Below are 27,600 nucleotides of genomic sequence, written 5' to 3'. Positions count from 1 at the left end.
CGTCTTAATTGTGACAGTTTCCTTTTATGTGAGGCAGATAGCAGATCTCTCTGATTTAGGGCTTTTAGGACAGTGTCCTGCCTCTATTCGGCTACAAAGGAGTTCATTCTAGAAGGTTTGCAGTGACCTCATACCGCTGATCTGAAAAAGAGAGTATTCATTCTCCCACGGGAGCCACAAAGGAGGAGATTGAGCGAGAGAAGGATGAAAAGAAAGAGATGCAGAAACAGATGAGAGGATGAAGAGCTTGTCATATTTTGGACTACATGGGGGGAATGAAGATATTAGAGCAAATGTCCTTAAGGGTATTTTTGGGGAATACCAGCCATGAATGTGTGCATGTGCGTGAATGTGATCAGAGAGACAGTTTGGCATATTTTCATAATATGTATGTCATGTAAAAAACTCAATCTATTCAAATCCAACTAGTCAAATCAGCCACTTCCAGTAACAGTATGCTTTGTTAACTCAGAAAAAACTTAATGTTACAGTCAGCAATGTGTAATATGAGGACGTGCAATGCTAAAGCCATTTTGTAAACAGGTCACATGCTGCGTTTGTCCAGTCAGTAACACTGACACCGCAAATATGCAAAAAAAGACTTTAACCCAGGGTTTAGGTATGTGCAGTGTGAAACTGCAGTTTATGAATACCCAGGATTAACTGTTAACCCCGGGTATAGTATGAGCAGTGTGAAATGTGAATAAAGATAACCCAGGATTACATTTAACAGGGGTTTAGAATGACCCAGGGTTAACTATTTCAAGTAGGGAAAGCCCTGGAGATGCCAAAAAAACCTAAACCAACCGCCTTGACCTGACTGCATATATACGTGTTAAAGGATCCATTCAGAATAACTAAACACAGCAACGGAAAAAATCAAAACATTATCCTGAATGTGTGTGGAAACAACGTGAATGTACTGATGTGTCTGTGCTTCAAAATAATGTGCGATCAGTGCGTCGGGGGTTGTTTATGCATCAGAGACTTCTCTCCGCTTGAAATGTCTGAAGAAACGCCTTTTCTAAAGCAATTTTTAATGGTTTTATATGTTATTAGTGATTCTATTAACCATTGGCACATAACCACAGTATCATAGAGAGAGCAACCACTTAGAAACCGCCTATGCGAAGTTCTCAGCCCAACTCCAACATTATGGCGCAGAGTTTTGCAAATACCACTCATTTTCTTTAGAAAACATAAAAAATGTAGTTATTCTATTTGTGCTTCTGTCTCATAATTCATCTTTCCATTTTGCGTCTGTCAGGATGCAACTGTACTGTATGTGTCTGCACTTTTGCTTACTTTTATTGTTTGCTACATTGCCTATTTATCAATTTCCATAAATAGATCTCATCCCTCGTCACAGTTTAACTTCATTTTACGCTGATGGATAGGCGACACACACTGGCCGTGTGTCATTCTGATCTATTAATCAGGGTGTGTTAAGAGATCCGCCCTCTTTATCCCAGAGCCAGAGGATGAGAGGACGGCTGGGGGGGGGGATAAAAGGATAGAGAAAGAGCCATGGTTCTTTTTGGGTCACATGATCAGATGTTGTGGCGATAGCAGCTGGCCCCTTCGATCTTAACACAGACTCGCTCCCTGCCCTGGCACACGTCTTGCTCTCACTGCATCTCTAGTGTGTGTGTGTATGTGTGTGTGTATGTGTGTGACAGCTGTCTGCTGCAGGACATTGTATCACTGTGACTTACTATGTCACTCTGCTGTTGCTTTTTTTACAGGGATTATGGATCCAAACGCAAGTCAGGTAAGACAGCCTTTTATATACCTCTCGTCTCAATGTTAAACCTGTTGCCGGGTTTAAGTACTAAGTCAGCCCTGCTCACTAACTCAGCATGCCCTCCCTGTTATTGCGGCATTGAATGACTTGCTGTTTTGCACTCAACTCAGGGGAGGGAAAGGGTTTTTGACTGAGTTTCTTTTAAGAATTGGACATGACTCAGAGGTTTGTAGAGCTCTGGGAGTGTCATCTGTAAAAGGTTTGGGAATAACTGGCAGGATTTTGAAAGAAAGCCACATGAAAGTATGTGCATTTGTACTTCACACTGTTGCCAAAGTGGTCTCAAGCCAAGTCGTCCGGCTGAAGGCACAGAAAAGCATGTAACCAACCTGTGCTTAGCAGTTGGTGCTTTTTTTTTTTGTTAATTTTTTTTTTTCTGAATGTGCATGTATAAATAAATAAGTATATATTTTTTTCAGACTGTTATTATAATGTTAAGGCACAGTGATCTGATTTATGACAAGGATTAAACTAAGTTTCCTTTGCATAGCATGCTAGGGTGTGTGTGTTTTGAACAGCCGTTCTGCAGCCGTTCATATCCAGACACACACACACACACACACACACACGCACACGCACGCACACGCACATACACACACACTGTTGAACACTAATGTAATTGGAGTGAGCATTGGAGTTTCTGTACTCCCACACACATCCCTTTGAAACATTTTCCGTTTTTGATCTGTTTGCTTTCCGCTTGCACACACATATTCATTTGCTATTACAATATTTGAAATTTACCATTTGGATTTAGTTTTTGTTTTGATGTATTAAATAATTCCAGATGTCATTTTGTTTCCTGTCCTTTTAACATTTATCCATGGAAGTTCGTTTCCGACATGGAATAATAATACCATTTTAATCGCAGTTAATTGCGACTTTTTTATCTCACAGATTAATTCTGACATGTATCTATAATTTCAATTAGCAAAAAAAGGAAGAAAAAAAAGTTTTAAGGTGCAATCCTGAATCTTGAATTTCAGTTGTTTGTCATCAGGTGACACAGGTTCTGTGTTGCAACACTTAAACCCATGTTTTGAGATAGAAATAGATGTGATTCTGATGTTAAGAGCTGAATGTGTTTGGAAGGTAAACTGCACATGTACGATCACATGCATGTAGTTCAGCCTAGAGTCATTTATAGTCATTTTTGAGAAGGAGTGCAGAGTTATGGCCTTATACTATAGCCATTTCAGTACAGTACATTTGTGATGAAGGAAAGTAGGCATACTAGACCAGATTTTAAAGAGCAACAACATTAAGGTTTGCAAATTTGTGTTTATTATGTAGGAAAAAAACACACACACATGCACGCCTCAAGTAGCGAAACTTACATACTGTGCCTTTAAGACATTATTTTAAGACATAAAGACATCCTTATATGGTGATATCAGGTTGGATCATTTTAGTCTTGTCAAAACCTAATCCAGACAAACATCCACCCATAGGTATTGATTTTTTTTTTAGACCAGTAAATAGTTATTCTTAAGAAACATACATAGTTTTAACCCCTTTGCAGTATTTATATGGTCTGCATTGTTTTTTCAAATATTTGTCTTTCCATTCATCATCTGTTTGTTAATTCACATTTATTTGCTCTCACAACATTTGAAAATTGCTAACATTTGGATTAAATTTGACCAGCAGCTGAAGTGATGCAATAAGCAATTCCAGCTGTTGTTTCCCCCCCCCCTTCACTTCTCATTTGACAATAAATCATATGTAACCACTTATCATTAATCTGTTGGATCACTGGAATTTGCATTATCAACATCATCCTCTTTTCCATTCTGTTTTTTAAGATGACCACTGGATGTGCATCTGTCAGACATGAGTAATCATTTGTGTTAGCTGGAAGTGCATAACATCCTGAAGATGTTATATTAATTATTCAAGTATGTATTTTGTATGTTTGGAAATTTGTAATTTATTTTTATGTTTAAAGATCTGTGGTTTCAAATGGTCTCCATCTTTCTGTCAGTTTGAACGTCTGGCTCTTTGGTTTCCAACCGAATGATTTACCTCAGAGTTTAGCAGGTGGAAACTGCAGCTGAGGAGTGTCATTATCAAAAAGAAACTTCTAGGCGTCCATACAGTATATCCTCTGGCAGATTCATTTGCTGATCCTTTCTGTAGCAAAACAAGTGAATGGCTGCATCCGAAATTGCATACTTCCCTATATTGTAAGTGAAATTGTGACAACAATATGGGACAAAAGAAGTTTGTCCGAATTCATAGTACTCATAAAAGATGGATAGGATCACATGACAGTGACAACATGGCGAATGTAGTATATGGGGAATATATTCATACAACACATATTTTGAACAGACTTTTTTTTTGCGCTCGCAAAGTAAGTATTAACTCAAAATAAGAACCCACTCGAGAGAGTATGCTGTTTCGGACACTTATTTATGAGCTAGTCATTGAATCATTCACTGAATCGATTCTTTCAAAGATTCTGATTCATTCATGAACGAAACTGTGTGTTGCATGAAGACACACAATGCTGTTGTGGATTTGTTTGGAACTGTTTCAGTTGGCGGGGAAAAAAACAGACTATGTAACTGGCAATATTGCGTGTAAGTTACTCATTATTAGCTTCCTGTTTATTGAATTGTTGTATAAAAGCAATTTGTGTTGTTTTTCGGATCAAATGCACAGCTGTGATTTGGCTCTAGTCTCGCGTTGAAACTGATCACATTCAGTAACAACAGTACACATGCTCATATTATACAGCATTACTTAATATTTAATACATTTGTTGTATTATATATTCACCTCTATTAATTTATATACTGTAGTAGTGACTGTATTCATAATATAGCATGGTTTCTCACTGCATGTACCTCATTGCTTAAGTATTGACGATCTGCTTATGCTTGATGAAAGTGCAAGTAAAGCATAATAGGGCCTGTTCAGGAAGACATCTAAGCGTTTGCTTTTCCAGAATTGACGACAAATGCATATAATCAAACTGAAATTATGTGTATCATGAGACAAACTTTGATATTGCCATTGAGACTCACAAACTAAAGAAGGGTTTCCTTGTAGGCTTAGGTAAACAGTTTAAAGAGAGAGGTCACAAGTAAACTTGCATTGCTTTACGGTGGCAGGAAGACAGAGGCTTTGCTTCCCTCTGAGGTGCCCTTTAACAGTATGTGATTACAATATAATCACTCACGCAGAGCATAATTCAATAGCATTACGCTATAGTGTGGCTTTACACAAATAAACCTCAGAGACTCAACTGAACCCTTTATGGTTAAGAAGTAGAACCTCCAGTTAATGTTTTAAACTGCTCTGATATTCCTTATGGTTTGTTGCTACTTCTAGCCAAATGACATCTCTGTGTACGCATTCTGCCCATATCGGACCCCTCAAAGTCAGTTTTTATGTCTTCCATTATAATGCAGTAAACTCAATAAGTAAGTTATAACTCTCTAAGACCCTAAAGAGCTCAGTTTGGCTCGTTAGTCCTGTTTTCCTTGGGGACAGACCATCTTGACAAGCAGATGGGTTTAAGACACTTAAGCCCCAAATAGGGATCAGTTTTGGCCTGATGCTGCTATAGAAGACTGTCCTCTCAGAACTGCTCTTATGTCAGCCTGAAGACACAAACCACCTGTTCAGAAGTTCAAAACCCTGAGGATTAGGTTAAGTGTGCCAAAACCATCTGATCTGTCCTTCAGGGCTCACAATAGGGGAAGTTTATATGTGACCTGCTCCAACATTTTGAGTCATTTTGACCCAGAGTTTTGTGCTTCAAACCGTTGTTTCAAGCGATTGTTGAGATATAGGGACAGATTTACTAAAAGCTTGCAAACCCTCTTTTTGCGTTAAAAAACTCAGGTTTTACTAAAGAAGTGAAAAAAGGCGTGGACAGGGTTATTTTTGTGGCTGACCTTATTGCAAATGCATTAATTTGTAGGAGTTTCCCATTCAGACGCAAAATTTATGGCAGGAGAGTATTTAAATGAATCACGCAAGGTGATTTACTAAGGTTTGCGCTCGTCGATGTACTGGTGTTTGCACCATTATTTACCGCCCCCCAAAAAACATGTCTTAAACCAGACATTAGTTTCTGCTGCTCTTGGTAAATTGCTTTGGTCATTATGGAAATGATCCGTCTGTGTTCTTTAATTTGTCTTCAGTAGATCACGTGCAGAACTTTACACTCCCATCGGCACTTTTTTGGAATTGCGCTCTCACGCTAATTTGCCCTGTTTAGTAAATCTGGTCCTTAGTGCTTTAAATGGGTACTCTGGTAATCCAGAGTTCTCGCGAGAGCACAAGTTGAATTTGCTCAGCGAGTTACTCTGGTGTCGAGTAATGATGCTCATTAAATATGCCCCTCGATCTGAGCTGCACCAATCACATCGGGTTATCTGATATAGGCGGGCCAGAGGCGAGCTAAACAGATGGCAACAGCGCTGTGACGTCGAAGTCATTAGTAAACATTGCAAGATGGCTATGGATGAACACCAGTTGTTTGAAACAGCTTTGGGCGCTACAATGAACGAGTTAGACTTGCTTTTTATCTAAAAGAGGAACAGAAGACGGCGCTCGAATCGTTCCTTTGCAAGAAGGACGTTTTTGCTGTTTTGCCGACCGGATACGGTCTAATCTACCAGTTAGCTCCTGTGGTAGCTACAGTAAGTGTATGGGGCGTATTGTTGTGATTGGTCGTAGTGTTATCCAATTGTGTGCAGTGAGATTTTCAAATACATGCTTGGTGCCGCCCCTCGAGCTGGCCGATTTTCATTAGTCGATGCCAGACCATTAATCTTTCAGATTTAGGTCTGGATTTCCAGACTATTAAATGGAGGCGGTCATAAAAAAACTTGACAGAAATAGATTTATTTGAACATACATTAAATAATTAAGACAAAGTAAAATATAATTAAGTAAAATATATACCGATTTATGAAATATAGTGTATTTAACAATATATTTGAATGATTTTAGTGATATGCTCTTCTCTAAAGTTTTTTTTTTCTTTAAAAGTATGTGCTTATGACTTACTTGAGATTGTTTTATTGACATGCTTCTGCGGTTGAAACACTGATTTGGTGATTACATGAGAGATGAGACAGTATATTTCAGTAAGTTGGACTGTATCTTTCAACATACTTTCTGATGTTCATTCATGTTTTGTGCTATAACCCAATAGTAAAGAGGAAGAGATGACCATCAAAAATGACACACACATAAAAAAGGTTTTTTCATAACATAAGTCTTGTTTTTTAAAGACTTCCAACTCACTTACAGTTCAAACGTTTGGGGTCAGTAAGATTTTTTTATGTCTTTTAATGTCTTATTTGATAAAAAAATACAGTAAAAACACGGATTTTTGCGAAATATTGTTATAGTTTAAAATAACTATTTTCAGCATCAATTTTCTAGTCTACAGTGTCACGTGAGCCTTCAGAAATCATGTAATATGCAGATTTGGTGCTCAAAAACATTTATTATTAATATCAATGCTGAAAACAGTCGTGCTGCTTAGTATTTCTGTGGAAATTATTACACATTTTTTCAGGATTCTTTGAAAAATAGAAAGCTCAAAAGAACAGCATTTATTTAAAATGGAAATATTTTGTAACATTGTAAATGTTTTTGATCAATTTAATGTATCCTTGCTGAATAGAATAACTCATTTCTTTAAAAAATTGTTACTGACCCCAAACTTTTGAACGGTAGTGTAATAGGAAAGCGATAGTTTTTCAGTCATTTAGCTGCAACTCTTGTGCAAAGCATCTTATAGTTTATCAATCCAATCTCCCTTGAGGTTAGCCTGAGGTTAAGTATCTTAAAGACCCAGTGGTGATAGTTCACAAATCATACCTCCGTGAATCTTTGGGTTGAGCTTTGCCTGGATGTTTTTACAGACACTCCTCTTAGATTGTTCCGATGTCTTCCCGGATGGGCCCTTCATCCACTGTGAGGAAAGGACACGCATTGCAGTTCCCCACATTCTGCTCCTCGTGTGAGTCAGATGTGAAGAGGGAAATACGGAGGGTGGATTGTGGGGTTCTGCTGGAATGGGGTAAGTCAGACAGGCCCCGGTTTACGTGGCAGAGTGTGTCGGACTAGCTAATCTTGTTTACACAAGATTCAGGGCTCTGTGGAGGAGTGGAGGGGCCATACGGAGAGAGAACGAGAGAGAGGCGTGCGGAACAGATGGGAGTTTTCGGGGATGAGGGATAGTTTTAGTGTGAGAGGAATGGTCATGCTTGTGTATGTATGTGCGGCGTGTTTGTCTGTTCTATTAATAGGGAGTGGGCTTAAATAGGTCAGTGTGGTTTTATGGTTAAAAAAGTTCTTGTTAATGATGTTTAATGAATGTAGTTTGACCAATTAGAGATGTTAGCTACTGGAAAATGACAAGATGTTTCATTCAAATTTGTTCCAGACATTTGTTCTGATGAAGTTGGCTTGTTAAGGATTTAATGTAATTATTGGAAAAATGATTCTGCCTCTAGAATTATGTTTAACTGTGAAAAATAATAATAATGAAAGCTGAATTTTCAGTGGCCATGTTGGCATTTTATATATTTATTATAATAATGTAAAAAAATACATTAGATTTTAGATAATAAGACTTTTCATATATATATATATATATATATATATATATATTTTTTTTTTTTAAGTAAAAAGTTTAAAAAATGAAGTCTTATTATTCTATTGTTATATGCATTTTGTTATTTTTCAAAAAAAATTATTTTTACTTCAGCTGTTCAAATCTTATTTCAGTCTCGTTTCTAAATTTTTGTTTAGTTTGAGTTTCATCTAATATTTCTATTTTGTTTTATTTTAAATATATATATATATATGATAAAAATCAACCACTGAGGCATAGAAGTTCTCCAAAAGTACCACTTAGGAAAAAAAAAGAAAAAAAAAAAATAAAAGAATTTGAAAAGATGTTTTTTGTTTTGATTTGTGCAGTCTCATGTGACCTCTCTACCAAAACACAATTGGTCAGCATATGGTTTGATTTTAGTTTGTTGATATTTTCTTGATTTTGCAGTCTACATGCTGAGCCTTCATAGCCAACAACTGAATCAGTTGAAAATATTCAAATCAACATAACCGTCTTTTACATAGCGCCCATAAGGAATGCTCATGCCAAGAGATAAAACCACACAGATCAAAGAGTCTCTCTATGTCAAGAAGGATGTACAAAATGCACAAGTTTTGTATTTATCTTCATATATGTTTATGGTAATACAATAGCCTGGGTGAAACACAATTCCTTCCACACAAAAGTTAGAAAGACATATATGTTTCCTGTAATGGAGGTAGGTCGACCGTTTGGGGTCAGGAAAGAGACGTAAATTACAGTGAGAGAAACCAAAACAGACGTTCACTCGGGTTCTAACAGCAGTGACCTGAGCTTAATCGCTAGTGTGTGTGTGTATGTGTGTGTGTCGATTTATCATTGGTGGGAGTGGGAGAGATTGAGAATATGCTCATAACAGTGAGTGTTTCAGCGTTTCTGTGTGAAGGAAGGGTCAGAGAGGTGGAAAGTTAATATCTGTCAGATGTGAAGAGCTTCACTAAAGGGAGGGATCTGGGGGTATGGAGCATTTGTTAATTATAGACCTCCAAGGCACTTGAGTCAGTTTAATTCAAACTCCATGAAGGTTAGCGGAGTACAGTGTTGACCTCGAGATCAACCCTGAGCTGGAAAGTAGGAAGGATTGTCATGACAGCAAAACAAAAATTCAATATTCAATGGCTATTTTAATACTAAAGAAATAACAACTCATATATTTATTTTTATAGTTAATATATGTACTAAAAAATACTATGGAATGTAGCAAATGTTCTTGTTAAGTAAAAAAAGTTTTCCAAATAATTATTTTAAAGCGAACAGTCAGAAATGAAGAGCGTAAATAAATTGAGAGCATTTAAAGGTTTATTTTCTCCCTTTCTCGTTTCTCGACCCTATTATTCCTGCTATTATTCCTGGTCGAATGCCAGGCTATGGTCTTGACTGGCTGCCCGCGAACAATATCTACTTCAGCCCGCCCTCAAACACTGTAATTGTAGCAGAGGCCTGGTAGAGTTTGGTTTGTGTTGTCGAGAAGACGCTGTTTTCTGTGCTGTGAAAGCAAATCCACTTAGCATGCACTTCCAAAGGATAAGGACTCGGGGCTCGAATTGATACGATAAAATCGACACCATCGTTACTCTTCGTATCACTTATCATGCGCTGAGGAAGCCTTCACAGCTGAAATTCAGATATTGTAATAGGCGTTTAGCATTTTTTAAGCGGCAGACCAATCACAACAGACTGAGCCATCTGACCAATCACAGCAGAGTAGGCCCTCGGAAAGGAGGAGTTTAGAGAGAACGGATCGAGTCTTTGTGGTAACAAATGCATTTTTATTACATTTTTTGTCAACTTGGTATCAAAGTACTTGTATGCAAAATTATAGTTTTGCAACTTTTTATGCCGCAATGATGTTTAACATAATCTAGAAGATTTTGAATCTAGATCTGATAACGTTTTGGAAGTTATTAGTGCTCCTTTGAAGCCAAAAGGGGACAATAATATTACCATGGCGTTTGTTTGACGTTTTTTGTGAGTGATTCCCCAGTTCGCCTGTTAAGCTGATGCCATTCTTCAGTGTTCAGATCAGGGTTTGGGTGGGAAATAATCCATATGTTTATGAAAGGCTAACCACCGCATGGATCACATTTTACGTTTTTATTTGTTGTGTTAATCAAATGGACTGTAGGCGGAAAGAAATGTCAGGAATGAATGGATTAGGAGACGGAGGTGTTGAATGGAACGGAAGGGTGGAGGGATATTGGGCGAGGTTCGTCCTGTGGGGTATAAACGCAACGGCGAGTACCTCTTGAATTCTGCCAGTTTTGAGTGCGGTCATTGTTTACACAGGTTAAATTACACCTCATTTTTTTTTGGTGTCATGCATGCAAGGGCCTTTGCCGGGAATCCATTGAAGTGTTGAAAAGAAATAAGTTATAAAAACAAAGTAATTGCTCCTGTCAGCCGAGACGTCTCCCCCGGTGCCTTCTCATATTTTTTACCGATAGTGACGTGTGGCATTTAATTTCCTGATGGAGATCGGTCTGTGTGTGTGTGATAACAGAGGAGATATTAGGAAACTCTGCCGTGACCTCAAACCCTTAAGCTCAGCCGTACTTGCTTTCCAGGCAATAGATTTGTCAGAGCACACACACACACACACACACACACACACACACAGTCACATTGTTTTTCAACAGCATGTGATGCTTTATGGGTATTGTAACCAGATGGCGCCTTGCTTAATAACTCTGTTAAGCTGTGTGTTCACTGCACTATTTACCATTTATCCTGTATGGGATATTTGGCAAATCCAGTTAAGAAGATGCTGAGATGTGTTAGGCAGCGGGATTGCATAAAGAAAATGAAGCCTATTTGTAGTGAATGAATACAGATTTAGCTTAAGGGACATTTAATAGTGTTTGTTGTACTAAATTGGTTTTGATAAAAACAAATCATTGGCAGCATGATATTCATTGCTGTGTTACATGAAATTTGTTCACATTACAACAATCTAAATGTGGATGAAAATAACTTTAACACAAAATTAATCAATGGTACTAAAACTTGGCTTCATTTTCTATGAAGTATATCATTTCTTATATTTTCCGTTTCCTATCATAGGGCTAACCCTAATGCTAATGGCCTATGAACAAGTCTGTATTGCAGGACATAAAAAAAGGTTACTTTTGGCTGGATTTTGTAGCTTGAAAACATGCAATGCTGGCTGTTGTCTTTTTCCACTCTGTTCTGACTAACATTTGTGCTCCTTTTCTTCTCCATTTCTTTCCTTTCCTCTCTTTTCCGCTGCCCTCAGTTTGGATGTACGGCCTTCAGGACAGTCCAACCAAGTCTGAGGCCTCAGGTAACTGCTTTATATGTGTGCATGCACTGTCACTTTTCCTTTTGCAACTCCTCAATGTGGTCATTTTTCCAGTTTTTACAAGAACGGTTCCTAAAACAGCTCTTGCCCATAGTCCAACATTAACACTCTTCAAGCGCCAAATGTGAGTCAAAATTGACTTTGGCAAAGAATTAAAATGCCGTGAATCACCATTTAACTTCATAAGGAATTGCAACATAATACATTATATTAATTTCATGGTCTGAATTCAATATAATGATAAACATGACTTTTTAATAAGAGAGAAGTCCATGCACTAGGCAAGTGGTGCGTGTATGGAAATTGCTATGGGAATGGCTAAAGAGGCGTAACAGATTGAACTGTTCTCCTAAAACATCAGGATGTAAAACCCTTTATTTTTAAGAGCAGATCTTTCAGGTTTGTGAATTAACATGCGGCTTATAAAGTTTATGCTAGAAGACGAAATATTTATAATAGGTGTTGCGAGGCTAGCAGTGCAGAAGAAGACATTCAGTGTGAAAACAGAGGATGTAAAACATGACACGAGAGCCTGTGGTCCTCTCGGTGTTTTCCTGGGAACTCTTAGAGACGACGGCCTGCAAATAAACATTTCAGAAAAGAATGCACTCCGTTTTCGGAAATAAATGCTGACGCTCACAGAGCTATAGCCCATGTGGAGTGTGTTTTCACCATGAACATCACTACATAATTGGTCAGTTCACTGCAAAACTAAGAAAACGCACTGATTATATAACATATGGCATTTGCTTGTTTAAGTAAAACATCAACATGTCAAATTCCAGCTTAAAAAGGTGTTTTCTAACTTGTCCCAGCTGGCCATTAGCTAGTCAAATCCGTTTTTTTTTAGCTGTTCGACCCAGCTTAACAGTTTTGAGCTAATATAGCTTGTTTATTGCTAGTCAAAGATTGCCTACCAGCTAATAACTATATAATGTACGATTTAGATCAGCAAGAAACAAGTTATCGTACTCAAACACAGCTACCTGTTTATGATGGATTTTCCACCAGAGGTAAAAGTAACAGTAAACAGATGCTAATGGAAAGTTTGGAATTAGAACTGTTTTCTTTGTGGTGACTGTCAGATGGAAGGGAAATATATCTGTCATTGGCACAAACAGCGTTAAATGTCAGAAAATTTCACAGTTGACTTCAGCACAACCAGCAAGCATTTGGTTGAGCAATGCAGTATGTTGTCATGTTAGCATGATGTGTGAGGCAGCGCTAATTAGCTTGTTCCATACTGAGGGTGATAGTGACAAGATACAGAACTCCTGCTCTGCTCTCTCTCTTCTCTCCCGCAGCGTCGACAGCACCGAACAACTGAACTCAAAGGATTCCCTATAATCCTGATTTAAGAGCTTCGCGAGTGTTAAAACACATTGCACTAGCAACGCAGACAGGCTGTTGGCATCATGACAGCTTGAAAAAATATGTTAAAAAATAAATACATTAAAAAGTTGTAAAGAAAAAGCACCTGCCTGCCACCTCTTTGGCCTTTAGAAGAAAAAAATATGCATTGCACATTTGATGTTTTTAAGAACATTTTAGACATTTCCTATTAAACGCCTCTAGGGTCCAGAAGACCACACTATGAGAAAAACTGGGAGAAAGCAACCACACAGTGTTTTGAAGTTCAAGCACATATAAAGAAACTACAGATGTAGTTCTTAGAAGTACAAATATATCATTTGAAGTTTTAGTAACTTTATGCAGAAAGTATTGAAATGCACAAGCCAGAAGCGTTTGATGTGTTATACTTTAGATATTTTCGTTTAACAGCAATTTCAGCCCATTTTATTGCTGTCATGTTAAACAGGATATTCAGTTTAAAAACAAAACACTTCCACTGAAAAGTTTGGGGCCGTTTCTTTTTTCTTTTTTTTTTACTGTAAAACAGTAATATTTTGAAATGTTATTACAATTTAAAATAACTTTATATTTTAATATATTTTAAAATGTAATTTATTCTTTTGGTGGAAAAGCTGAGTTTCTGAATCATTACTCCAGTCTTCAGTGTCACATGATCCTTCAGAAATGATTATAATACACTGATTTGGTGCTCAAATAATTTATTTAATTTTTTATTATGATCAGTGTTGAAAACAGCTGTGCTACTTAATATTGTTGTGAAAACCACAATACATATATTTAATTAGGATTTTATTATAAATAAGTATTATTTTAGTATTGTGAAAATTCTACTTGTCCATTGATTTGCACATATGATCATGTAATAGGGCCACTGGACTCTTAAATGGATAGTTTATGCAAAAATGTAAATTCTGTCATAATTTGCTATATGTAAAAAAAAAAAAGGATATTCTTCAAAAATTTACCTTTATGGAATAAAGTAAGTCATACAGGTTTAGGGCAACATAAGGATAACTAAATAATTACAGCCTTTACATTTTTGGCTTAAAGTCATTGATGAAGAAGAACAGGTTAAAGAGATTGTCAGAGGAAATACAAAAGAAAGAGAGAAGGATAGAGTAAGAGAGTGTTGCTTAACCCCAGCTGAAATGCTTTCTTCTTGCGTTTCACATAAACACAGCTTCTCTCTCTTTACTCGGCCCACTCATATGTTTCTATTTAAGGCTTGGAGAGCAGTCTACCCTGATTGGCGTTTTTCTCTCTCCCCGTTTCAGCCAGATGGGAGGAGGGACGGAGAAAGAGAGAGAATTAGAGTGAAAAATGAGAAAGGGAGGGCAGAAGAGAGGGTGGGAGGCCTGTTCTTACTCGTCTGATGAAGAAAAACTTTCTATTCCTCCACTCGCGAGTCACGTCCCCTACCGTAAACAGCTCTCTCCCAGTCTCTTTTCCCTTCCTAACATCCCTCCCCGTTTCCTCACCAAAACCTTCACTGTATTATGGAGACCCGGCATCACCAAGTCCCTACCGAGCTCTCGAATCCCTGAAGGAAATTTACCTCGCCTTACTTTTTCGTGATCGTTCTTCCCCCCCATTCAAATGCGCGTCCAGCGAGGGCGAAGGTTCGTCTAAATGGCCCGTCGTTGTGGAGCATGCTCAGTCAGCAGGAGTTTGAGTTGCGCTAGGCTTCGGAGAGCGGATGGCGGTGTACAGGGGTCAAGCCGGAGGTCGCTGGCAGGGCAGGGTTGGCGGGGGAGGTGCAGGGATGGCGGGACGGTGGCTGACAGCCTGTTTCTTCCCCTCGCCGGCAGGACTGGACAGCAGTGAGCCCATGGTGCTGGAGCAGTACGTGGTGGTGGCCAACTACGAGCGGCAGGAGAACTCGGAGATCAGTCTGAAGGCTGGAGAGACGGTGGACGTGATCGAGAAGAGCGAAAGCGGTGAGTCCCTTAAGGCCAATCACACCAAGGATAATAAAGATATAGTAACAATGATTCTAAATTCAAAAAGAAATAGCACCACACCACAACCATGATGATAACATCACAGAGAAATTGTTGGAATCACTTTCAAAAATGATTGTTTTATGAACAAAAAAAACATTGACAGCCAATCAGAATCTACCTGACTTTGAAGAGTGCAAGCATTTAAAGCGGCAAGCATGCTTATAATAAACAAAACTATATCATGAATTGGTGTGGACGCAAATATCATTATAGTTACCTTCATTCTTGGTGTGAACTGCCCTTTACACACACACACACACACACACACACAAGCTAAGTGGGTTACCACGTGGTATTTATTGGCAAAACTGGTGTATACACAAACCACTAACACACAGTCACCTGCAAACGTGAATGCTTTCATATGCTCATGATCCAAATCTTAAGCGGGTCTGTTTTATCTTTCTCGTCTTTTCTGATACATTCTTCCTCTTTGATGTAGAACTCCTCCTTTAGTCTTTGTCCTTAAGATCCCCTGGTTCCCTTTTCTGACATTCCCCTCTCCCTGTAAATCTACAGTCTGGCTCTTGGCCCCACCTGGAGGTGTCGTATGGCCAGTTTTCTTGGCGGTTGGTGGGCCTGAACCCACTCCAGATCTCTGGGATGGAGGCCAGATTGATCTGGAATGTCCATGAGATAGTCATGAGAAGTTTGTCAGTTGGAAGATAATGGATCAGGGTCACACACACCATTAGAGTTCATGTGGAATGTAGAGATTGACAACAACAATGGGAACCCTTTGGTTTGTTTTCCCTGATTAATGTTAACGCTGTAAATGTTTAAACTTAGTGCAAACTTTTCCTGCCAGCATATCTCATAGCCTTGTGCATTAGAGGTTGAACGCTGTCTCTTCCACTTTGTCTCTAGTCATGTTTGCCAAAAGCTTGTTTGCACATCCAGAGAGTTAGTAATTATAAACAACAGGATCTCAAGAACTAGCATCATTCTTTTGAAAGAAAAAAAAAAGTTTGTGAGTAATCATTTTTTCTTTTCCTGTAAATCAGTGTGGAGGCTTAGGAGGAGTTGACAGGAGTCATCACGATGAGCAAAGATCCAGTAAACCCATTTGATCTCAATAATATCATTGAGTAAGACCGATGTCTACTCAAAGAGAGCTTGACCTCCTGGTTTCAAACATAATCCTTTGACTAAACTAGTCTAGACCGAGACTAAACTAATCTCAATGGCATTCTCTGTGAGACACTTTAGTTTGTTTGCTGCCTGTTCTATTGATTTTGGCACTGTCTCACCCTAAACTCATCTTTCGGATGATTCAGTCTATTTTGAGGGTGCCAGGTTAAAGGTTATTTCAAAAAAAGTGTTGTTATACAATGCAAATATTAAGAGAGATTTTAGAGTCTCAAGCTAATTGACTCCAAGGCCAATGTTGTCAAAGACAATATTCTTAGGCCCTCTTATCTAAACTGATAGGTTGGTTATTCTGTTATGATGAAAATAAACTACATTTAAATCATTTTAAGACTTATTAGGACCTATTGGAAGTTTGCTGAGGCCCCCTAGTGGGCCCCGGTCCCTTGAGTGAGAACCACTATATTAGAAAATTAATGCTGTTTCAAATTATCGCTTTATACATTTTTGAGCAAGAGAGTGCCATGATATCATACATACGGTCTTTTCAGAATGTCTAGAGGAAACATTCCTCCTCTTCCATTGGATGAACCTGATCTTGAATACATTATGACCATTGTAGAGTAATCAATCCAACAGTCCTATATCAGTCTGGTCAACACCTCAGATATTTGTTCATTTAGCTTTTATTTTACAATTTAACCCTTAGAGTTAAGACATAGTTGTAACAATAGCTAATTGTATCTATATTAGTGTCCACATAAAGAACTATAACATTATATTTATTTGTTAAAATTTGATTTGGGTTGACTGTCAAAGTTTAGTTTTTTTTCAACTCCAAAAGTGATTTCAAAGAATCCACTGTTCTCTTTTTAAAACCTTGTAGCTAGCATAGTTATCATTCTTTGTGTGAACAGACCTTTACTCTATGCCTTTCTTTTAACGGTAGATTACTGGTTTATTTGTTCAAGCCGAGTACAGATTTTCAGGTACAATGGCTTGTACTCATTGATTCTTACAACTGGACAAGTAATTTAATCACAGAAAAGATTCAGAGAGACTCCAGGCATAAGAGTCTTGCTCAGGATGCAGTTGTCCTTGAGTAAGAAACCCTTGGCTTCCTTAGCCACAGTTAAACTCCAGCTGTTTTACAGTGCAGGCAAGGCTTGACAACTTCGCTTGGGTTGGGAAGAGATGAACCACGCAAGGCCACAGGATTAATGAACTTGAGAAACAAAAGCAGAAAATATCTGATAATAGAATCTAAACACAGTGACAGAATCATTTAAAGGAATGGCTCACCCCAAAGACAGAAAGTCATACTGTACATGTTTGAGCTGTTACGAAAGTGAACAAATAATGGCGGAATTGTTATTTTTGAGTGAACTGTTCCTTTAAATCAGCCTAGGCCTACCCCTGGAGTGAACTGTCTGTCCTTCGCTGACTCCAGAATTCCTCAAATGTTCAAAGCATTTATTGAAACTGAAGATGAGCTGCAGCAGCTTGATATCACAGCACTAGAAGCCCATCCTCTAAAATCCCATCTCTTCAGCAGACTTCCATATTTTGTACTACAGAATTAAATTACTACCCTAGTGTATCTGTCAGAGGCAGTGTATTTATTAAGATTGGATATCATTCAAACCAACTTTTTAATGTGGCTGAAATTGCGTTTATAAGAAGCGACTGGCAGAAGTTGGGCTGCTCTGGCTTCCCTCTAGGTCATGGAGAGGGAACGATGGAAAAATCCCCCTTGTCCTTAGTTTCATTATAGGCTAATGGATCTTGCAGGGCCTTAGATTCTTACGGAGTGGTTACAGTGTCACGCATCCCAAACCAATACCACCAGAAAGCATTCAGAAGTTTTTGTTGAATGTCTGTGATATAGATAACACAGTCAAAGCCATCAAGAGTTTATAGGTCAATGGGCTGTTTTTGTCATTATTTTTTGCTATACTATTCCACGTAAAAATACTTTTTTTTTTTTAGCAAAACCTCCAAATAAATTTGAGGGTTATTTATGGATCAGGTTGGAGGTCAATGACGTTTTCTGTCACTGATGTTAGACCTGGCACACCACATCTTTGACACATTGCGAGTTTAAATATGTTGTCAGCAAATAGCTGCTTTTGTTGTGTTTTCCACACAAAGCTTTTGTATGGTTTTAGAAGACATTGAATAAATCCCTTAAGTCGTATTTTTTAATTTTACTGTGCTTTATTGTTCTTTTTTAAAGCAACTGTAAATTGTCATCCACTTTTATACTAAAACAGAGACTGGACCTTCTGCCAAATCCCCTTTTCTGTGGTCATAAGGTGTTTGAAATTATGTAATTTTCATTTTTAGAGAACTATATTTTGGTGAGCTAAAAAGAAAAGAAGAAAGTGCTACAAGAAATTTACAACTGAAATCAGGCCTCAAAACATTGCAATGTACATTCTAAAGACTGTTTAATACTTTTGCTCTATGAATTGCAAAAAATAAGCTCTGATATTGTCTGGATGTATGATATTCTATATGGTAATTTTGACCAATGGCTCTTGTAAACTACTGTTCAAAAGTTTGGGGTCAGTGAAATTTTTAAAAATAATACCTAATACTTTATTCATCAAGGATGCATTACATTAATTAAAAGTGTCAGTAAAAACATTTTCATATATTTAATATTTCATATATATTTTCATATAACACTATTTCATATAAATGCTGTTCTTTTGAAATTTCTATTCATCAAAAAGTGAGGAGAAAAACACAAAAATACTAAGCAGCACAACCGTTTTCAACATGGATAATGAAGGATCATGTGACACTGAGGACTGGAGTAATGATGCTGAAAGTGCAGGAATAAATTAAAATTACATTTTAAAATGTTCAAATAGATAAGTTATTTTAAATTTAATTTGTGTTTTTGATCCAATAAATTGGCGAGCATACCCTTTCAAAAACATGAAAATAATCGTACAGACCCCACACTTTTTAAATGGTAATGCAAATTCTTCATTCTTCAAGTATTTTATTAGTAATTGTTATAGAGAAACATTTATTATTCCATTGAGTATCTGAGCGTATTTAAATCTTTTAGCGCTTTTGGTTTTTTCACAGGGCTGCTGTGCTTCCTGAACAATGCTCTACTATGAAAATTGTTCTGTGCCATCAATATTGTGAGGTTCCCTTCCATCCTCTCGCCTCTCTCTCCCCTGGGTCCATTCATTCAGCCGGTAACCCCCGCATACTGAAAGAGAGTCAATAGAGAGCTGCTCGCGGTCTCGGGTAGGCTGGTTTATCTTGGCTTCGCTCCTGTTGGAGATCCGGTCCGTGGAGAGCCACGCTGAACCCGGACCAAAGGGTTCAAACATTTATATACATGGAGCTGTCTGAAAATATCTTTATAAGCCTGGTGCTACACCTCTCAGGGGTCTCTATTGTTTAATTGATTAAGGTCATTGAGGTAATAGTCTTGATAGTAAGAAAGCCACAAAGCTGAAATAACTGGCTTGAACCATTTTGAAAATCGACTGATCAATACATTTATTTATTTATGTAATAGTGGCAGGGAAAATCAATCAGTAGTCAGGCTTTCAACCTTAAAGGGATGGGTAAAAAAAAAAAAATTGTCATAATTTACACAGTCTCAAACCGTTATAACCTCTGTAGAACACAAAATAAGTTATTCTGAAGAACTGTTTTCTGTCCATATAATGAAAGTCAATGGGGTCCAAAACAACACTGGACTCAATTGTGTTTGGTTTTTGAGACCTTTTTCAAAATATCTTCTTTTGTGTTCTGCAAAAAAATAGAAAGTCATACAGGTTTGGAATTGCATGAGGATGAGTAAATGTTGACAGAGTTTAGATTTTTGGGTGAATTATTTCTTTAAGAATCTCTTACACTCTTAGAAGAAAAGGTTCTATATAGAACCTTAAAGGGTTCTGTCAGGCGCATTTTTAGGCCAATTCACACCGCACAGATACAATTCTAAAGGCCCGTTCACACCAAGGACGATAACTATAAAGATAACGATAAAGATATAATTCTAAAAATCGTTCTCCATATTAAAGAATAACAGAGTTCACACCACAACTATAACGATAAAGATATGAGGAACGATATCGGTGGGATCACTTTCAGAACGATTTTTTTCCAGCTGTCGAACGATAAAACACTGACAGCCAATCAGAATCCACTCTAATTTAAAGGTCTCGCGCATTTAAAATGGATCTGGATCATCCGGGCGCGCGCGTGCTTAGAATAAAAAGACCGTTATCGGTCGTTGGTGTGGACGCATATATAGTTATCTTTATCGTTATCTTTATAGTTATCGTGCTTGGTGTGAACGGGCCTTAAGTCCAACAGCCTACTTGTTTGTTGCCGTTTGTTAATACGGTGTGAATGGGCCTTTAGGGGTTCCCATTATGGGATCATTTTATGGATTTAAAAAAAAAATGTTTTTTTTTTTATTAAATGTTATGAATTAAATGGCTCGTAAACATGCCTTTTCACTAGAAAAAAAGTAAATAACCCGTTAAACATGAAAGTATTTTGCAATCATTTAAGACATTTCTTCTTAGGAACCCTAGAGTTCTACTGTATAGAACCCTATTTAACTTTTTTCTAAGAGTGAAAGAGTGACTTTTTACATAAACAAAAAAGAAAATTCTGTCACACTTTTGTCGTTCCAAACCTGTATTCCCTCATATTCAAATTTTCTCTTTCAGTTACAATTTTTCTGCTTAGGTGTTGTGTTTTTGATTCATATTGTTTGTTTCTGAAGATCTCCATCGTTTTCTCACTGATTACGTTTCTGATTGGTAGCCAGTTTCCTTGAAACCATCACTCTCTTTTCAATGAACCGGTCTAGGAAAACAAGTGCAGGAAAGAAATAACATGTTTATGCTGATCTAAGACCAGCTGTTCCTGAACCAATCTCAACCACTGGAGCTCTTGAAATAAAAACCGCAACAGTGATCTTAGATTAATGTGCATGAGCGACCGACATCATCAGCCTTTGAAGTTCAGACCAAAGAGAAGCACTCTCCACTGCCTCGGCTTTGTTAGATTACACCAAACCCATTTTGGTCCCAAGCCCAAAACCTGATACTCCAGCTTTTCAGGAAAGAACTTGAGTGTGACCGAATGTAGGCCAGACACTTCACTGGCCTGGATTTTGGAGAACGTCAGCTGAAATACCCTTCCAGTGATTTCAGTCGGAGCTCAAAAAACAGTGATTCTTTTTAAATAACATGAAGTAATTGTAAATTGAACCGTTTTTTAAAATTTTTTTTTACTTCTGCTTCTGTCAAGAACTGAGTGGCCAGAGTGTGAACCTTATAAAAGCAACGTTTTAAATTTTTTCTTCACTTCTAATCTGGACCTATTTTAAAGGTCCTTCGTCTCTCTCTCTCTCATAACTCATCTGTATCCTACAACATTCATTACCATTCTCAGAATTTCATAAATAATGTGTTCTATGATATAATTTGTTTTCATAGATTGCTTGTATCTGATTCATGTTTTCATTTCTGTTTGCTACTTCAGCCCTAAAATAAGAAAGTGAAAGGCACTTGAATTTTTGGCTGTCTTGATGGTTTTTCTTTTCTTCTTCTTCTGGCTGGTTTGGATGGAGGGAATGTGTGGTGAAACTCCAGCTTTGAAGTTTAGGCCAAACATCTGCTCTCTTTTTCTCTTTCTCTCTCTCTTTCCTTGTTGTCTCTTTTGTTAAGCCTCTCTTGGTTCTTGCCTTATCTTTCCTCTCATTCAGTTCAGTTTAATTATAACAGAGCTGAACATCAGAATTGTATCACATGAGCTCAAATCTAAAAGTGTCATTCAGCAGGATATGACTAAATATTCAATACCGAGGGTCGAAACGCCTGAAATCCGTATTGATTGAACATTAATCTTAATTTTGGGAATGTTGGTGGTTATGAATCTGCCTGCGAGCATTATGACATCCTAATCAGATCTTCGTTTTCAGGCCTTTAGTGCTTAAAATGACTTTTTATTAAGTATTATATGCTGCTGTCTTTATTGGAAGACTTTCAAACTTAAAGTTAAACAAAAGTATATTTATTGTGTCATTCGTTATTCTTTCTTTTGCTTTTTTCATTCACTGTTCTCTCATCCATTCCCTTTTCTCTGCATTCTTTCTCTCATCCACTCATTCATTGTTTGTCTGTTCTTTCCTCCTTCCAATCTGTTGTTTGTTCTTTCATTCATTTGTGAATGGTGATTTTTGTTATTTCTACTAGTGGCGGCAAAGGGAATTGCAACAAAATAGCGATTTGTTTTTAAACTGTCCTTCAATTCTTCAACCAAACAGGTAATCCAAAACTCATACCACTGGTTGGGATAGGAGAAAGTTTTAAACATCAAAATCTAATCTTATCTAACTGTGTACACGCATACATAAACAAGCTTACATGACCTGCTCCCCTACCATGTGTATCCGAACAGAAGTTCATGGCACACACATGCAGCTTTCAGAAGAAACATTTCTCAGAAGCAGATACGCGGCGTTAGATTTATTAGCCTGTTTTGCAGAAGCGCCATCTTTCTCAGAAAGGCCTATATCTTTTGCTTTGAAGAGCAAGCCCACCTGTATCTCAGCCGAAAGACTCCTGGTGTCTGTTTTTGTGTGAGAGAATCGTAACGTCCTGAACTGAAGAGGAGTACATAGTTACAGCATCAAAACAGCATTCCTGTTGTCTGGCTGGATCTGTGTGTGTCTGTTGTTTGGTTAAAGAATTAGTTTCTGCTTTGTCAAGCAAAAGTTTAGCTTTGAAAGTTGGCAGGCATAGCGCATAGTACTCGGATTTTTCTGACTGTTAGATTGGATGTCGAGTATTCGAAATGCTCTTAAATATCTCCTCTGAAGGTGTGAGATTATTTCTTTAAAGGTGCTCTAAGTCATTCGTATATTGTCGACTTTGTTTATGTTGTCTTGGATGTATACTGACACCTATTGGTGTGGATGCAACATCACAGAAACGTTTCCAGTTACTACTGTAATTTTAGAAATAAAGTGAGCTGTATTTGGCTTGTCGTGTGATTTCAACATGGCTGCCTCCATGAGGCCACCCACCCCCTAAAATAAAACAGCTTTTATTAGGCTACTGATAAGACTACAGTCTTCATCTTATGTGTGTATACAGTTTTTTTAATAATACATGATTAAACGTATCTTAAAAGTACTATTCAATTTGTTAATGTGTATAGTTTTTGATGTGGGATAAATGACTGGGTGCACCTCAAATGTTGCTCTGAAAAGCTGTGATGACACACACCTATATACTCACAAATATATAAACAAATCCCCAATGATTCCAATGAAAAGCATCTTTGTGATGGCTAAATTGTGCGCAACCCTTGCCATTTTGCATTCTGATTGAATTGACCCTCTGTGCTTGCCGTAGACGGTTCCTGGTGTGCACAAACAGGGAGACAGTATCTCATTGAAAGAGGGTCAGTCAGGCAGGGTGGCCACAACCTGCTCTCAGCTCTCTCACAAATTCATTAGCAAGTTCATAGTACTCGTGTGTATGCGTTTGTGAGAGATTTGCTGTGTCAGGGTGGTATATATGTCAGTGTGGTCTATTTGACTCAAATGAATCTTAGGATTTCTGTATAAGCACTGTTGTGATTTTTTTGGCACACTGACTCAGCGCTAGTTTTCTGATCTATGTGTTTGTTTCCGTCTCTCAGTGTATGTCTTCCAACTACTGGCATCGCCATTACATTTTTTTTTTAAATGAGAACCACTGTTTCTTTGGGTTTAAAATGAGCATTGCCATCCAAAAGTTTGGGGTCAGTAAGTTTTTTTTAGTGTTTTTAAAAAGAAGCCTCTTAGACTCACCAAGGCTACATTGATCCTGGTCCTTTATAAATAATTCTAATATGCTGATTTACTGCTCAAGAAACATTTCTGTTGAAAACAGTTAATATTCATTCATTCATAAAACTTTAACCCTCTGGGGTCTGAGCTGTTTTCTGGGCCCTGGAGGTGTTCTGACATGCTCTGACATTTGTGGTTATTTCTGTTACTTGTGACATTTTCATGGCTAAAGTCTAATTACACTGTATTTAGCACAAACTGTGCTACAATAATATATCAGCAGCATGTATGTAAAAGTTTGTAGTTTTGAGATAATGACATTTATGCGTGGTTTGTGAAAATACAAAAATAAATTCTCACTGAAATAAGGTCATGAAACCCATACTGATTATTTCTTCACAAGACTTTTGAAAATTATATGACGTAGCCTAGAATATTTGCTCTAAAACTATGTGAGAATCACCCTGACTGCTCATTCAGAGAAGACAATATATTGATTTAAAAATTTTACGACGTGTTTTGTGTGATAAAGCAATATGCGAAGGGGCGGATCATCTCATTAATATGAAAGCTTTCCACACCTGAGAAAGACAAAGAACCTCCCTAATGGCCCTATTAGGAGCTTATCAGGGCCCATCATTCTGACCACCCTTGCACAAAGAATGAGGAGATTTAAAAAAGAATGGCTTTTAAAATTGTTTGGATTTATTTACAACACAACATAATCCAAAGATACACAACAAAAAAGTACCATGTTCATGTGCAGAGACATGTACTGTGAATGTTGAAGTCAGCAGGACTCAGTGGCATCTGGGCCCTGAAAAAAAAAAAAAAAAAAAAGTGAACATACTGATATCAAGAGAAAGGCCTGCATGATTTTGGGAATACATTTTAGATTTTTCTTGTTAAAATTGCTTTTTAAAATTCACAGAATACACACACACACTCACACAAATGTTTCCAACAATATATTATATAATGAACACCAGGTTTGTTGTGCCTTGTAGGTATAGGCTATGCGCAGTGCTGCATAAAATAATAACAATACAGCAGCCTATATAAATTTTCAAAAAGATTTAAGTAACAACTAAGCTAGAGAAAAATATATTGATTATCATGTTACTTCAAATGTTTCCATTCGTTATGATGATATGAAATGAGATAATAGTAAAACCATGGAGCTGTTTGGAGCGTTTTGCTTTTCCAAAATATGATACATTCAAACGCGATCGCGATCAAAAATATGATACATTCAAACGCGATCGCGATCAAAAATATGATACATTCAAACGCGATCGCGCTCAAATATAAAACATTATGGTTAGGCCTACCATATACATATCTACGTTTGAGCAGATATCCACAAACACAGTAGGCTAACAGTAAACACGGGTCTAAATATTATAATATTCACCATATATATAGCAACAGTTCAACTGCAATGTGAAATTTATGCAACAATAGCAAACTAATATGTAAGAATTTCTTACCTTATCTTTCTTGTCTTCAAATATCGTTCTTCTTCTTCTGATGTAAATCCAATGTAAGCTCAGGCACTCTTTCAAACTCGACGAAAAGTGAAGTGAAGTGTTTTGTTGTGGAGGTAATGAGGGCGATCGCGTTCCATGTGGAGATTTGCATGTGAATATCTTTTGCGCGAGTGGGCGTGGTAAATTAAAAAATAATTAGGAAGCGTTTGAGAAGCTGGACATCTTGTTGGTTTTATACAAATTACTTAAACAGAGAATATTTGTTTTCGTTTTGAATCCGATCATTTAAAAGTACACACTTAAATGTTTATAAAGGTGTATGGCTCATAAATGTGTGACAAGTATTCGCTGAGTTTTGTTTCAGTTTATAGACGTGCTCAAGAAAAAAAAGTTCACCGCGACGGAGGGGCAGAACGCACACACTGTTTATTTTCTTTATTTTACAAAAGCACAATGTTTTGATTTGATTGGAAGTGGACACATACAAAAGTAGAAATACCACAGATTCTTTTTTTATATTTCTTTTTTCTGTATGACCATAAATGACGGAGAAATTTAAGTTTATAGTGCTACAATGTGGAGAAAATGCAGCAAAACGCGCCGGCGCGTTTGTCGACCTCAGAGGGTTAATAAATTAACTTATCCATGAACACAGCAGATTGTTTTCCATTGTCTGTGGAGGTGAAGACGACAACTCCCATGATTCCACACTCATTCACGACGTCATCAAGCTAGGCCTTTGTTATTATTCTAAACAAACTACCGTTAGAGTCGAAACTTACATACTGTGCCTTTAAGATATGTCTAGAGTTTGAGGAGGCAATTTTCAGTTGAAACATATTTGAACGTAAAATTTGTTTATATCTGTATTATAGAACTTTTCCAGTTGCTGTTACATTTATCACACTTTTGTTACATTTATTCAGATTAGAAACTGTTTAATTCATTAATTCTTATACCTCCGGTTTCACAGACAAGGCTTAAACCTAGTCCCAGACTAAAATGCATGTTCGAGCTGCCGAAAGCAACTTTAAGCTCTGACATACTGTATCTTAAAATATGTCAGTGCCATTGTTTTATCTCAAGATACACACCAGTAATGTTTTTTTTCTAAGGCATGTTTATAAAAGCTACTTAAATGTCCTAATTGAGCTAAGGCCTAATCCTGGCTTAATCTAAGCCCTGTCTGAAAACTTGATAGTACAGTCGACAATGTATAAAAAGAGGATAAGAATGTACAATGTGAGCAGTGTGAACTGTGCAGCAAGTTAACCCAGGATTCTGTTGAGACAGACCCAGGGATACTTTAGTTCAGGTGTGAAAAGCCCTGTAATATAAACCTTTATGTACTTCTACTTTAACTATATCAGACTAGATTAAGTTTGACTTTTAATTGAGATTTTCTAGGCAAATTTTGAGCAACGAAATGATAAACTCAAGAATCACGCTCTACGAATTTGGATGTATTTTTTGCTTTCAGTATTATGTTAATTCTAGAGTTGAAGTCTTTATCTTGTGGTCTTGAGACCACATAAACATGGTCTGGGTCTGGGTCTCAAAACTTGAAGTTTCGGTCTGGATATGGATCCTGGTTTATGGTTTCAGAAAAGACCACAGTCTATTTCCAACATACTGAAGATGATAATTATGTCCACCACAGGTCGGTGCGGCATCTTCACCCTTGCAAAGGATTTACAAGAATTCCATGACTGTAAACGCCAACAAAGCCACTGTACAAAGTAGGGTTTGAAAAGAAAGATGCAGTAAATTGTCTTGGTCTTGAAGGGTCTAGTGCATAATGCAATCACAAATATGTTACCGTTCAGATGTTTGGGGTCAGTCTCTTATGAATCTCTTATGCGTATCTCTTAGGCTGCATTTATTTGATTAAAAACGAATATTGTAAAATGATTTTACAATTTAAATATCTTTTAAAATGTAACCAAGCTGAATTACTTCAGTCTTCAGTGTCACATGATCCTTCAGAAATCATTCTCTGATTCGGTGCTGAAGTAACATTTCTTATTATTATCAATGTTGACAGCAGTTGTGCTGCTTA

The 27,600-nt window shown here is 37.4% G+C and overlaps 1 protein-coding gene across 8 annotated transcripts in view; it reads left to right on the top strand.

The window, feature by feature from the left end:
- Positions 1 to 27,600, top strand: part of sh3pxd2aa (SH3 and PX domains 2Aa) — a 103,756-nt gene that overhangs the window by 55,917 nt on the left and 20,239 nt on the right. For 4 of the 8 annotated variants that reach the window (XM_079864639.1, XM_079864638.1, XM_079864635.1 and 1 more), the window contains exons 6-8: positions 1,746 to 1,771; positions 11,689 to 11,736; positions 14,937 to 15,065. In XM_079864639.1, the coding sequence (XP_079720765.1) occupies positions 1,746 to 1,771; positions 11,689 to 11,736; positions 14,937 to 15,065 (203 nt within the window). Of the gene's footprint in view, positions 1 to 1,607; positions 1,772 to 11,688; positions 11,737 to 14,936; positions 15,066 to 27,600 lie in introns of those variants that run through there. The other 4 variants (XM_079864640.1, XM_079864637.1, XM_079864636.1 and 1 more) reach the window with 2 other exon arrangements.

This window comes from Squalius cephalus (assembly GCF_949319135.1).
Source record: "Squalius cephalus genome assembly, chromosome: 2".
Taxonomy (NCBI): domain Eukaryota; kingdom Metazoa; phylum Chordata; class Actinopteri; order Cypriniformes; family Leuciscidae; genus Squalius; species Squalius cephalus.
The sequence above is the reverse complement of the archived record's forward strand: the minus strand, read 5'-3'. Positions and strand labels throughout refer to the sequence as shown.